General features: G+C 35.4%; 1 protein-coding gene across 1 annotated transcript in view; it reads right to left on the reverse strand.

The window, feature by feature from the left end:
• Positions 1 to 3,945: 3,945 nt before the first annotated feature.
• LOC122512262 (acetyl-CoA acetyltransferase, mitochondrial) overlaps positions 3,946 to 15,463 on the reverse strand; it is a 33,392-nt gene continuing 21,874 nt past the window's right edge. The window contains exons 5-8 of the mRNA XM_043628002.1: positions 6,269 to 6,559; positions 5,938 to 6,126; positions 5,127 to 5,284; positions 3,946 to 5,047 (exon numbers count right to left, since the gene is read on the reverse strand). Of these exons, the coding sequence (XP_043483937.1) occupies positions 4,927 to 5,047; positions 5,127 to 5,284; positions 5,938 to 6,126; positions 6,269 to 6,559 (759 nt within the window). The 3' untranslated portion in view covers positions 3,946 to 4,926. The remainder of the gene's footprint in view (positions 5,048 to 5,126; positions 5,285 to 5,937; positions 6,127 to 6,268; positions 6,560 to 15,463) is intronic.

The raw sequence follows: 15,463 nt of genomic DNA on the forward strand, positions 1-15,463 counted from the left end.
TATTTAAATAATTGAATTCTAGTAGAATTTTCTTATAAAAATTGATTTAAAAATGGATTTCTGTTAAAATTTTAGGTTATAATTGAATATTAAAAGCATTAGAGCGTACATTTTTATAGAAATAATTGAATTTTGAAAAGGTTTCAAATTAAAATGTTTGAAAATTTGAATTTTTCATACTTTTAACTAACAATTCTGTGGAATTAATTTTTTTGAGAAAGTTTAATTGCGGATTTTTTTAATATTATTTGAAGTTTTTATTTTCTAATATATTTAATTGAAGAATTTACGAATGATAGAAATTTCGTAAAATTGAATATTGTAAACAAATTGAATTTGAAAATTGTCAACGAACTTTTTCGAAAATTATTAAAAATAGTCGATTTTAAGAAGAATTTTAGTTAAAAATTCTTGAAAATAATATTTGAATTGATAATGATTTTATCACTCTGTCATCTTTAATTATTATAAAACATGAACATGTTCTCTTATTTGACTCGGACTGGTTATATTTTTGTCAGTAATTGGTCCGTAAAGTCCGTATTTTTATATACTTTCACTGGTTCGAGCCCTGCCTCTGCCTGGTAGGGACTATGGGAATAATATTAAAACCGCAAGAGTGGCGAGAATGGTGTACCAAAGTTATGATTAGTGGAGTTGGGTATAGTAAATATGAGAAAATGGTTGCGATGAGGCTGCAAACAAGGTTAAAAGGAAGTGTGATAAGAATTGATGAGGTTAGAACATGAAGAGAAAGAAGAATTATATGGCTGTTGAGAGAGAAAGTATGGAATGAAAGAAAGGAATGGAAGAGTGGTACAAATGGGTAATGATTGATAGTATGTAACAAAGCAATTCGTTACATGGACCTTGTATGGTTACTGTCATTTGGAATATAGAATTTTTATATATTCAAGAGATTGATTCTCTGTGGAGATCTTATTATTATTAACCGTTCATACGGTTAATAATATAATATATATAATATTTATTTTTTATTTATAATATTTTTACTTGAACTATATGGAATAACTATATGAATATTATATAAAAGCTACAGTTCTCTTACCAATTAGAAGGATATTTTCCATCAGGATCCGAAAATGACACAAGTCTTTAATTAACAAATTGAAATTTCGGCTTGTGAAAAAATTTCCTTTTTAGCTTCGTAACAATTACTTCCAGTATAAAAGCAATTATAGCCAGAGAGTATCCAATTACTGCTACATAGAACAGCACAAGTAGAAGTTCTTCTTTCGTAATCATTTTTAGTAATGAAACATTCTTTTGTTTTACGTTAGTTTTATAAAAGTCTTTAGATAATCCAAGTTCTAAAACTTTTAAAGTCATTTCCATTAAGCGATCGATGTAAGGTGAAAATAATGTTGAGCCATATGTTCTGCTTGTTCTATAAAACCTTTCTTGTAGTATTTTAACATTTATGTGACCGTTTATAGCTTCATACTTTTTAACATGGTACTCAGCATTATTAAAAATACAGGTAACATTCTTATATTTCGCCAAGATTTTCAGACAATCATCTTCTTTGCCATTTAGAATCTTAATTGATCTATCTACTAATTTTTGATAGTTTAAAGGGTTTGCATAGCGCTACTTTAACAGTAAATACAATTTTTCCTGAATCATTGGTGTTAAACGCGAATTAGCCAATTCTTCCACTGATGATATTTCCGGAGCCTGCCGAAAACTGTTGTCAAGGAGTACTGAGTACAAATAACCTGTATAAACAGTGCAAGTTATCAGTAGTGAACCAAAAAGTATTTTTTCCAACCAATTCTTGGGCTCTTGGTTAGTAGGAATTCCCATTATAATTTGACTTATGTTTAACGTTTGCCATGTACTATTTCGAAATTTCAACAGGAATGATATGAATCGTATGGAAACAATCATACAAATTGTTATTATGATCATGGACCACAATTCTGTTGAAACTTCTACATCTTTCGTCAATTTTGCGATCTGTGGTATAATAGCTTTTGCAGTATAGCATTCATCAATTTCTATAAGCATTTTATCGATATATCCTTCATTATAACGAAAAATTGAAGACATAATATTAAAAGCTGCATTTTTCTTGGAGCATTCTTCATTGAATTTTTCTACGTTTCTTCTATTATACTTTCCAAAAATTGTGTTACTTCTAAGTAAAGTAAACACTATTTCTTTAGGTTCAAAATCTGTCTTATGCATCAAAGTTTCTATAAAATTTAGGGCCTTTATATATTCGTCTACCGATAAGTCTTTAGCAGGTTTACTTAAAAACCATTGACTTTCAGATGATACTACCTCCGTAGAATAATTTACTTTACGCCCTTCTTTTAGACTCAATAATTGTAAATTGTTAGGACTTCTTGTAATTGTCAATTGTGATTCATTATTATGTGACAATAAAATAATGTCCACATACTTATTTTGCAAAAAAAAATCCATAATTTTGTTTATGTACTTACTACTTGATGGAAATGAATTTACAACTAAACATTTTGAGTTTGATAAGGATACCAATAAATCACTGTCATCATTAAAAAATGCATTTAAAACTTCTACAGTGTATTTTTCCGTTCATTGAAAAATAAACAGTGTGGTACTTTTAGGTCTTGTAAGTACTCGAAAACGGCTTTTTTTAATGTCGGTGCTCATCATTTCACTGTAACTAATGGTCAGAAACGGAAAATACGAATTTGCTGCCAATATAAGAGAATCTGTAATTGGGTCAGAATGATTTAGTCTATCGTCGAGAATGAACACTATCTGACGCAACGTGGATTCCTTTTTGAGATATTTGATCAATCCGTCATAATAATCACTTGTTAGAGATATTCCCAGGACATTTCTCCAAGAAATGTAAATAAAAAAGAATAATTTTATAAACTTCATTGTGGACATACACTTTTTCAAATGCCATAAAAGACTGAAATATGTGACTGTCTATGTTGTTTACTTTGGAATAAAGTAATAAAATTAGGTGACTTACAAATTGAAATTGAATGAATATAACATTAACGATATTGAATACAATTACAGGATATGATATATTATTTTTGTTTATTTTTGAAAACATAAAGTTGTTACGAAAAATACTTAAGGAAATTGCAGTCTACATAATGTACTTGTTTCAGCTTCTATGCACTTAGTAAAGTAAAACAATGAATATTACCAACAACTTGATGTCAGTCTTATGGGTTCTTCGATCTCTTCATTTTATTGCTTATATGAAAATATTATATTATATTATATGAAAATATTTTTAGAGTTTTCGTACTTCTATTTATAACCTATTTTTAACAAATCAAGTTATTTATTTATTTGTTATGAAATTATTATTTATTGTTTAAATCTATATTTAATTTCACATTATTAACCAACATTGTACACATATCACTTAAAACTAAATTTGAAAAATCTCGCACACAGAAGGGCTCGAACCCTGAACCTTCGGGACGCAAGTCGAATGATCTTGGAATGGTCGTATTAAGGATGATTCTGGTGAGTTACAAAGTGAAATTATTTATTTAATTATTATAAAGTATGATATACATATGTCTTAGATGCACATACATACTTATTCAGGCTTATATTTTATTCGAATTGAAATCAGTACTATGATTAATTCTTATTGTTTTAAGATGTTCTGTTCTAGTTGTGGATGGAAGATGTAAACCGCTAGTTTTAAAAGGCAAATCAAAATTTCGAAAACCACCTGTTATAGAAAAAGAACCAATGAAAACAATTCTCATTTTTATTGCTAAAAAAATTCTGCAAGAAAATCCTCAATTATTAATAAAATATCTTTTTCCAATTAGCATGGTAGATAAATTTCGAAGAGATAAAAGAATTTAAAAGAGTTGTAATAGTTAATATTACGTATTTAACCGTTGTTTGTTGTATGGTTCATGCAGGTATTGTAAATGAATAAATATGCACTAATTGTAAGATACATTTAATACATATATTTTAAATGAGTTCAACACCTTATACAAAAACATAATTTTAAAGTAAAGAAAAGAGCAATTTAAGATTCCACGTGAGTAATAATATGATTTGAATTGTATTGACTGAATTAGCGCGTTATGATCTAGACACGCGACTGTCTGATTTTACATTTCATACCTGTTTCTTTCGTGATACAAGTTCAGGAGGTTTTATTTAACTAGTGGGGGTTAAAAAGTGTAATTATTGGTTGAAATTTAGAAAAAGGGAGGCTCGTAGACAGACCTTGGCTTGACGTCACAGATTTTTGGAAAAACCGAATTATGCCTTTTTTTACAAGTGAGTTTGTCCCAGGTACTTGAAATGAACAGAACCATAGTTTGGGCGACCAGTAATAAACTCATTTAGAGGGTTTAATGACTGTTATCCTTTTTACAATTGTAGCCTGTGCGTGCGTAGAGTAGTTATTCTAGGATTCAGTTGTAAACTTTTAGTGGAGTATTTACAAATTACTTCTTAAAATAAAAATCTTCGTAAATAAAAACCGGTTTTTTCAAGACACTAAGTTTAATATTGTGTTTTCTTTAAGTATTTACCTACTGTAATATTAGGTGAAAATTGGAGACCACAGTTCACCCAGAAGCAATAGTGAAATTAACATAATTATACATATTTTTAATGTAAAATTGAAAACAGTGGTATTTTTATTGAAAATACATTTATTATTTTAAAAATTTTTATAAAAATAATCTATAATGCTTATAATTTCTTCGTTCGTAAAATTTACAAAATACAGTTAAAAACGGTTGAATTTAAAATAAAAAGAAATCAAATGATTAAATATGTGAGTAACCCATCATAGCTTTTAAATGCATTATAATCACCTTTTTGATATACTATATATGTAAAAACATATGTATAAAAATATGTATAAACGTATAAATTTTAATTATTGAGATGAAAGATCCACATGATTTAGATTTTCTCAATTAAAATCGAAGACGCCCCTCCTCCACCGTTACAAATTGAAGCAACACCTTTCTCACCTTTTTTTAATGCATGAACCAAATGTACAATAAGTCGAGCTCCAGACATGCTAAAAAATATAAAATGGGTATTTGATGAAATTAGTGATAATAATTTTATACGTAACAGTATTAAAAATATGTTGTTACCCAATTGGATGTCCAATAGATACAGCTCCACCATGAACATTTACTTTATTAGAATCAATATCTAAAAGTTTTTGATTCGCAATAACAACTACACTAAACGCCTCATTAATTTCCCAAAGAGCAACATCAGATTTATTAATACCCGCCTTTTCTAAAAGCTGAAAAAGAGAAATTTATATTTCAAAAATAATAATTAATCAATGTGATACGCTCCGAAAAAGGTACCTTAGAAGCAACTTTTAGGTCATGTTTGTAATTGTTGAAATGAAAATACACAAAAGGGATTTAACTCTTATCATAAAGTACTGATATTTCAGTCTTCGCTACACCTATAATAAATTAACCGCTTTTATCTGTTGAGTTCGTTAGTTAACAACAAGAAGTATGGAAATGTACCCGAAACGTGCGGAAATACCCTTCCTAACATTTACTTTAACGATTTAATTGCTTTCACTACACTATTTTTACGACTTCTGTCCAAAATAGTATTTTGGATGAAAGTTTCTAATACAATAACTCTTCTCTATAAGACGATATTAGAGTGACAGAATGTAGTGGAGAGGGTGAAAGGATTAGGAAATTTGTTCTTATATTGGTCAATAATTCAATTCAAACTTGGAATAACTTTAATGTCATTGCACCCTATTATTGTGCGAAAATGTTTAGCTCGTCGTGTTGGTCGTAACACGTAATAAATAATGCAAATACTTCAAAAATCAGTTATGCTCGAGGTTTCTTATGTCGAAATATTTTCTAAGTTTGACTTAAAGGTACATCTACTTTTAAATTTTACAGGAAAGCTGATTCTTACCTTGGGAATTCCCAAAGCAGGAGCTACTGGAAAGTCAATTGGATCAGTTGCAGAATCTTCAAAAGCAACTATTCTTGCAAGTGGCTCAAGTTTTTCCTGATTGGCGTAATCCATAGTGCACAAAGCTATAGCTGCAGCTCCATCGTTTAAAGTTGAAGCATTACCAGCTGTCACTGTGCCATTTTCTTTCTGAAACATGTTTTTCATAACATCATTGCTAGGTAAACACAGCACACATTTAATTTAATTAATATAATAAATAATATAAGACATTTAGGAAATAATTTTTAGTTAGTGTAATTAATTAATTACAAATATTTTATTAAATTACCTGAAAAACAGTTGATAACTGACGAAATTTAGCCACATTTATTTTCTTATATTCTTCATCTTCTTTAAAAATGATATCAGGTTGTCCTTTTCTTTGTGGGATTTTTACATCAATTAGTTCTTTTTCAAAAACTTTATTTTCATAAGCAATTGCACTTCTCTTATAACTACTTAAAGCATATTCATCTTGATCATTACGTGAAATATTTAGTTTTTTAGCTGTATTCTCTGCACAATTACCCATGTGAAATTTATTGTAAACATCAGTTAAACCATCACATACTATCCCATCCTGAAACATTAAAAAAATATTATATTCGTCGAATTAAAAAAAAGCTGCAGTCGGTTGTCTAAGTATAACCCATAGTCAGTATTGCAGGTTCCATCATTATCAATCGATGGTGATGCAGATTCCTACTCTAAATTTTTGACTCGATCAACAAAGTAGAAAAACTGTTTTACTGACATATTTTCGGCCCTCGTATGTGTTATCATTTAAATATGTGTTAGTGTAATTTGCTATGTGTGAATACGTGATTGGGTTTCAATTCGAAGCTCGCAATAGAGTTTCGACATTCGCAGTAGAGAGAGAGGGAGGGGATCCCACCGTAGCAGAGAGGAGAGGAGAGCACCGTTAGAAGGAAAGTAAGAGGGAGCTACAGTCTCAGCGCATAAGAAAAAGGCTCCACCGCAACAAACCGACACTAGCTGAATTAAATTTTTTTTTGAAATTTTAGAATGGCTGGTAAATGTCAGAGAAATGCAAACTTGAAGACTTCGGTTGTGGAAAAGTAAAGGACATGAAATTCATAGCTTCTTCATGAAATTGAAAGTATTTTTCATGCTGCAGAAGATACCTTTCATTTAGTGAACTTAACTAAAATTGAAATCGACTGGACTCAAAACATAACAAGATGGATGACAACGTGTGGAGAATATATCGCAAAATTAAGGAAAATACTAAATGAATCTAATTTCTCATCAGGAAGACCAAAGTGTCTTAACCTAATTCAGCAGTTTATTCGTTTGAATACAAATTTTGAATTTTATTTTTAAACAAGGATTTGGAATAGGAGAAAATTCGAATAAACCAGAATCTCCAGCGAAAGAAATTGATGAAATAAGAGATCGTGTTCGATGGACCAATTGTGAGAGTGCTTTCAAATGTCGTCTTCAAACAAGTTTCATTATCAACTTGGTACACATAGATGTGAAAGCATTTTTAGATGATGTTTGTGTACTATTCGAAAGGTGTCCCAATTATATTAAAGAAACATGAACCACTAAAAGTTTACGCTGCACTTGTGTAGTGATTTCTAAAAGTTAAAATTATAAGTAAAATAGAAAGTTAAGCTTTCAAAGGTGTTTATTAAAAATATTTATAAAATGTTTATGCAGATAACGCTTAACCAAAGCAATCTTAGTGGACAAAAGAGGTGTGATCTGAAATCGGAGAACGCACGTGGAACTTTTGAACACTGCATGTAAGAATGAATAAGAGTATGAAAATTGAAAAAAGAGAACACGACTAGAGACTATATTATTTCAATGTAAGAAATGAACCAATTTTCCCAACAGTCGCTTTAAATAATTAGTACAAGAAGAACATTAAGGAGCCGATCTTGCAATCAGTGGAGGAGTTTGCAGAGAAGGAATCACAATGAACTTTACATTCTATAATAAAATTATAAATTAATGAAAATAAGTACAATGCAATACGTGTTGGTTCATTCATTGATTTACCACGTCAAAAAAAATTAAAGAAAGCTTGCATCAACGTTAAAAATTTGGATGAAAAGTGTTTCAAATGGGCTGTGCTATCAGCTATTCATCCAAAAGATAATAATGCAACAGATCTCTAGAATTATTATGAATCTGAAAGAGAATTAAAATTTAATGGAATAGATTTTCCTGTCAAAGTAAAGGATACTTCAAAATTCGAAAAACAAAATATTAAAATTTACATTAATATCTATGGACTACGTTTGAAAAATGAGAATTTTATTACTGTTCCATTACACTTGACTGCAGAGAGAAAGAAGAAGCATGTCAATTTGTTAAGAGTTAAAAGTCATTATGAAAACGAGGGTTCTAGTGATAATGATGTTGTTATTAATCAAGTCATCACGCTAAAATATCACTACGGGTACATTAAGAATTTGTCTCATCTTGATTCTTGTGAATTCTCAACTCTCTAAAAACAGAGGTAAAAAATATATTTGCGACCGATGTCTTCATTACTTTATCACAAAGCAGAAACTTACTAAGCATGTACGTGAGTGTCAAACATTAAATGAAGGCAGAATTAACCTACCCAAACCTGAAAAATTGTTTAATAATTTTAAAAATCAAGGAAATAAAGATAAAATCCCATATTGTGAATGTCTTCTGAAACCTTTTAGAGATGAAGAAAATACTACTAATACGGAAATTATTCAACGACATGAAATCTTGAGCATTGGATATTATGCTAAATGCAGCTACGATGACTCACTTTCCGGTTACAATTCGAGTCCAGAAGGAGTAAATTCTGCGAAGTGGTTCTCACAGAAGTTGTAGAAAATGTCTCAAAACGTTGACGCAATTATGAAAAGTCCAATTCCAATGGATAAATTGACACCGGAGCAAATTGAGAAATTTGCAGGATCAACAACATGTCACATTTGTTAAGGGCAAACTTCACTTGAAAAGAAAGTTCGAGATCATTCACATTTAACAGGTAAATATCGAGATTCACGAGACCTTATCAAGATTCACTAGTGATACCTGTTATATTTCACAATTTAGGTAGGTATAATGCTCATTTTATAATTGAAGTTATTTGCTGAGAATTTGAAGAAAGGATTGAACCTTTGCCGTTAGAAAAATACATTTCTTTTAGCAAACATGTAAAAGGAACTAAAATTAAATTTCGATTTATCGACTTCTTCAAACTTATGGCATCATCTAAAACTTTAAAAAACGAAATCGTCTGCTTATCATTTGATAAATGGCCAAATGTTCAGAATGCACCAATAATTTGTGCTTGCGATACCACATTAAAAGGTGATGTTTACCTTGTGGACTGTAACGAAGTAAATCGTTACTGTATTTCTTTTTGCTGTTCCTAGTTAGTGAGACGTTATATTTTGTTTTATCGTCGTCTCATTCTCGTTGCATCGTTTCTCTGTCAGCGTCGTTATTTCAGAGTTCGTTGATCACCGTCGTGCGTAGTCCGTCAAGTCGTTTGAGAAATGATTTGACGCATGAGCAATTAGGAGTTGGTCACATGGTCAGCGGTCCCACTTTTCGGCGGGCTAACAGGTGCCGTCGAGTGGGGACGAGAGAGATAGCTTGATGGAAAATTAGGAGTTCTGAGAAAGAAAAAGGGTTTTCCATGAATTTTACCGGCGTTTCGAGGAAGCAGTGCAGCGTGGGTTCGACAGAGAGTTCTCAGCGGTTTCAGAGAATAGACGTGATTTTGAGCGGTCGTGTGGCTACAGAGTTAGAGATAGAGTCGAATTGAAATAGTTCTTTAATTTAGTGTTTAGTTCTGAATTTATTAGATTAAGTTTCATTTTTAGTATTACTAGTTGTAATTTTAGTATTCTTTTATTTAAATAAATAAGTTTAAAATAAATAATTGTTCGGTGATTCCTTTTTGGATATTCAAAATTGGATTGCCAAGTTGATTGCCGAACGAGAGAAATCATCACCAAGTAGTGAGTACAAAAATTGAATAGTTGATTGAAAATTGAAGGTTGTTGCACCGCAACAGTTTTTCCCAGCGGAATCCCCTCTTTGATAGATTTCAGTAACAATTGGTAATTTGAGAGTTTAAAGTAATTTTGGGAGAAATACGGTGCAGATTAGAGCCTTAGAAGTTTTAAAGGTTTTAATTGAATTTCCCCATCACAAATTGGCGCCCAACGTGGGGCCCATGCTGAGATCTTCAATTTTCAATCACAAATTTTTGTGTCGTCCAGCGAGTAGAGAGTTTTGGTGGTTGAGCGAGTAGATCAGCGTCTTACGAAGGACAAGCGAAGGCCGTGCAAAAACGACCGTTGCGTTTGTTTTCCTTCGCCGAGAAAGAGAGTGTGTGTAGAGTATTCAAGTTTTTTTTGTGTTGTGCTGTTAGTATATTGTCCTTGTTTTGAGTGCAATACCAGTCTGTCATTCTAAGATTATCAGCTTCGATCACCGTGATAATTTATGACAGAAGCATTAATACAAAAAGTGCAAATTTTTCCTGTTGGAACGAGCTAACGGTTATCATTCAAATTGAGGGACGCCGCGAACCGCGGGTAGGCGGGAAACGCAACGCGCGACCCAAGAGAAGCGAAATCAACTTTGGCGCGACCAAGAGTAAAACGTTCAAATTGTTAAGAAAACTTTTTTTTATATACATTTTTAGTGGAAAAAGTATTAATTTTAACAGTTTTAAAATCGACGATTTAAGGTGAAATTTGAATTTGTGACCAAGAAATGCATCAAGTATGCACGATCACCGTCTATAGATAAAGCTCACCGGTTGTCGTTATTGAAAAAGAAACGGCAGACGATAAATTGTCAGAAAAGTTGTGCAGTAGGACGTTTTTGCGTGTGTAAAGTGTTGTCCTGAGAGTGTGAGAATTTTCGCGCCTAACGCTAAGCGTCAGGCGGTGAGAGAAGCCAAGCGTCGAACTTAGCGTCGGCGGGAATCACGCGTCAGGCGGGAGAAGCCAAGCGGTTTGCGGAGCGTTGGCGGGAACTGAGCGTCACTGTTGATTCAATAGTGATCGTTTTTTTTATTATTATTTTATTTTTTTTGTTTTTGCCTTGTTTCACTTATCATTTACGATCAGCGTGGTCTCTCTTTCATAAAAAAAAAAAAAAAAAAAATATTAATTATTGGTTCAATAATTGTCTAATTTATTAAATTTTAGGCTTTATTGTAACTTTATGTAGTTTTGAGAGAGAGATAGAGAGAGTGCGTGTGTGAAGTAATTGAGAGGGATACGAATTTTCGTGAATGCTGGAGAATTTAACATTAATGTCGAAGAGTGTGAAGCGGGTAACGAGAGAGGCAATGGAGGGATATCGACAACGTTTATTAGCACTTTTGGAAAAAGAAGAGATAAGGCGAATATGGGAGAATATTTGCGAAATGTCAGAGGACGAAATTGTGAGAGAATTGAGTGTCCAGTGCGCGAGTGTGAAAGGCTCGGTACAAGTGTTGAGAGAACGGTTGCTTCGATCGAGAATACGAATGTTATTCGACGAGACAATTCCGGTACCGTGGTTGGAGAAGTACGATTCGGCGAAAGCGAAGAAAGTGTTTGTAATTGAAGTACTGGGTCCAGCATTTGACGAGGTCGAATCAGGAGGAGAGCAAGAGAGGTTAGAGACAATTGATGAAGAAGACCACAGTAATGTAACGGTCATCGCCAGCAACATCGAAAGTCACGAGGAGGCGGCGGGGGTGAATCCTGGCGGCGCAGGGGCAGTAGAAATCTCGAGAAGTAATGTAAGTTGGTGCGACAATCTTACAGCTACGACAGATGTGACTTCGTATGTGGTATCAGGAACGAACACGGGAGGTGGAGTAACTGTTACGACTTCAACTCCAGTGACCTGGGCCCTGCCAGGGGGCGGAATAATGGCGCCGGTGTGTGCCCCGAGTAATTGTGGATTAACACCGTTTCCACCATTTGTGCCCTTGGCTCAAGCCCCCGTAATGATAGTGCCTCAATCGGGAATGAATGAATTTGGTCCTGGACCTGGCGTTACCAGGGCGAGCGAGACGCCCGGCTATAATGGGAGAGCCACGCGAAATTATGCAGAACTCGGAGCTTTCCCTAAGATTTATGCAACGCAGGCGGATGGTGGACAACCGAGAAATAGTTTGCCCGATCAGCGCCAGAGTAGAAGGTCGTTGGATAGAGTCAGTGATAAAACGTGTATACGTCCCCCTGAGAAGGACGAATGGGAAAAACGAGGTCAAGGGTATAATACACCGCAATTATACCCTTGACCCTTTACCCTTGACCCTTTATACAATTGTTTAAGAGCAATTATGCTAAACATGTATTAGTGGGGGTGCAGTCAAGACAAGGCGAACGACCACTATACCTAGGAAAGAAAGAGAGTGAGAGACGATCACCGTTAGTGTTTTTGTCAAGCGAGAGTGAGTCAGAGAGTGAAGATGTGAGTGACTCGGTACCGGAGTGGCCCAGACAGGGCGGGACGCATCATCACCATAGCTCGCGAACAATTAAAATACTCAAAGATTGGGATATTAAATTTTCCGCTAGTGAGAGGGATGATGCCGAGGAATTTTTAGAGCGCATTAATGAGTGTAAAGAGTGGAGTATGATCAGCGACTCAGAGATGTTGCGAGCTATTCCGAGTGTGTTCCGTCAGGCGGCGAGTCGTTGGTTCAGAGTAGTGCGAAATGAAATACGTTCTTGGAGAACGTTTGAGAAGTATTTTTCGCGCGAATTTTTGCAGAGTGTTGACGATGAGGATGTGTATGAGGAGATTAAAGCGCGCACGCAGGCAAAAGGGGAGAAAATATCTGAGTATTTGCTGAACATAAGGACGATTGCTCAGCATTTTCGCAAACAATTGACAAAAGACGAACTATTTAGAATAGTCTATCGAGGACTGACCCCGGATTATAGGCGTTATCTGTCAAATTTTGACATCAATGATATTAGGGAGTTAGAGAAAGTTCTGAGGCGATATGAGAAAATCAAAGAGATTGACAAACGTTACGCGCCTCCACCATCGAAGGATAAGATGAAGTTCCCGATGGCGGCTCCTAAACAGTCAACAAGAGTGTCAAAAATCGACGCTATCTTGGAGAGCTCGACATCAGAGTCCAGTCCAGAGCCGAGTGTCAGCCAGAAGAGAAAGAGTCAAAATATTAAAGCAAAAAAGAGTAAGGTGGAAACTGAGAAGGAATTTTCACTTGAAGAATTAGCGGCTTTAATAAGTAACAATCGAAAGTTCAGCGTCTTGAGAGAGAAAGTGAATCCGGTTAAGCCACCAATGAGTGGTCCACCAGTGACAACTTATGCACCGGCAGTAGTGAGTAATGCGCCTGCAGTTCAAATAGCGACAAATTCGTCGCAAGAACAACGAAGGAGACCACCGTTTGGAAATTACGCGCAACAGAAATCAACACCGAATGATCAGCGACCATTTGATGGTGTGTGTAATACGTGTGGAGCGAAAGGGCATAAAGCGTTTCAATGTCCTACCAGAGTGTGTTTTAGTTGTCGGGGGGTGGGCCACTATGCATCAGAATGTCCTAACAGAGAAAATAGGAAACCAGAACAATGCCAGGTGTGCGGTACTAGAGGAACAATTTTCTCTCGCTGTATAACGTGTTTGCCAATTCGAGAAATGTTGGGAAACGTGATGGGGGGGGGAACAGTCGAGTCTTCCCCCCCAGTCCGAGAAATAGAAGAGTGTCCGAGTATTGAAGAGGAGAACGGAGAAATTTTCTTATGCCTGCGAGACATGGTATATGGAGAGGAGAGAGTACAAGGCTCGAGCGACGATCACCGCCTAGAGAGAGAGAATGGTGGGGAGAGTAGCACGAGCCGTGAGAGGGGTAGCGAGCCTGTCGTCGTAACGTGTGAAGCGAGAGGCCTTGAGGAGAACGACGATGCGTGCGCCGGCGGCAGTGCATTGGAGAACAGTCAAGCGCTGTTGACTGCACTACCGAGCGCTACACCGGGAAATGCACCATCATATCGGACCCAGAATTTTGAGCCGGAGAGGAGAGAAGATGCAGTTGCCAATAGGGAAGAGAATGCAAATTTTAACGAGGGGGAAAATGCAATGAATGCATCACATGCGTTAGAGAGTGAGAATGTGGATGCATCAAATGAGGAGAATAGATTTTTCTTGAAAATTTTTATTGCCGATAAGCCTTATTACGCATTATTCGACCCTGGGGCAACGATATCTTTGGTTGGGCCAGAGTTGGCTGAGAGATTTAGGAATCAAATTGAGTCAATGGAATCAGAAATTTCGAGTGCGATCGGAGGCTCGACGAGAACTTTGGGGAAATTGAGATTGTGGATAACAGTGGATGGGTACGCGCAATCGTTCGAATTAAAAGCAATTCGTTCTCTTACCCAGGATCTATTATTAGGGATGGATTTCTGTCGAGAGATGAACATGGAAGTTAATTTTGGAGAAGGATTGTGGCGGATTAATGGCCAAGAGTGGCATGAATTCGCGAAGCGTACCGATCAGCGCCCAGAGAGTTGTTTGATTGGCGAGTGTGCTGGTATCTGTGAGTTAACGCAGAGCCAGCGTAGAGAAGTCCAGAGTATTGTAAATAAGTTGGTTTTGCCGCAAGGAAAAGAGCATGGCATGACCAATCTTATTCAACACACAATAAGAGTTAAAGATGAGAGGCCGATCAAACATTTACCGAGGAGAATGTCACCGATGATGCTTGAATGGTTAATCCAAGAGGTAAAGAAACTATTGGAACAAGGGATAATTGAGAAGACAAGTAGTGAGTGGAATACTGCGCCAGTGATAGTGAGGAAGGCTGATGGGACTTGGAGATTATGTTTTGACTATCGTGACGTCAATAAAATAATAATCAAGGAAGCTTATCCAATACCGAGTATTGACTCAATTTTGGATAAGCTCCGCAGAGCCAGGTTCATCTCCAAGATCGATTTGAAAATGGCGTACCACCAAGTACCCATGGAGGAATCGAGTAAAAAGTATACGGCCTTCTCCGTGCCAGGATTGGGCCAGTTCCAATTTAAAAGAATGCCCTTTGGATTAACCAATGCACCGAGGACGTTTCAATGCCTGATTGATTCCTTATTTGGTCCTGAGTGTGAGCCGGTAGTGTTTGGCTACCTGGATGATATTATCATAGTCAATGATAATTATGAAGATCATTTAAAATGGATCAGCGTCGTTTTGGGCAAGTTGTCATCAGCGGGGTTGGTAGTGAACCCAGAGAAGTGCGAGTTTGGTTGTTCTCGAGTAACGTACCTTGGGTACGTCTTGGACAGCCAGGGTTTACGCACGAGCGACGAGAAGATCGCTCCGATCATTGAGTACCCAGCACCAAAGAACCTTAAACAATTAAGGAGGTTCATTGGAATGGTAGGGTGGTATTCAAGATTTCTGGAAAACGAGAGTGAGTTAAAAATACCATTGTTGCGCCTAATGCAAAAAGGGCGGAGTTGGTTGT

The sequence above is a fragment of the Leptopilina heterotoma genome, unplaced genomic scaffold (assembly GCF_015476425.1).
Source record: "Leptopilina heterotoma isolate Lh14 unplaced genomic scaffold, ASM1547642v1 Lhet_97, whole genome shotgun sequence".
Classification (NCBI taxonomy): Eukaryota; Metazoa; Arthropoda; class Insecta; order Hymenoptera; family Figitidae; genus Leptopilina; species Leptopilina heterotoma.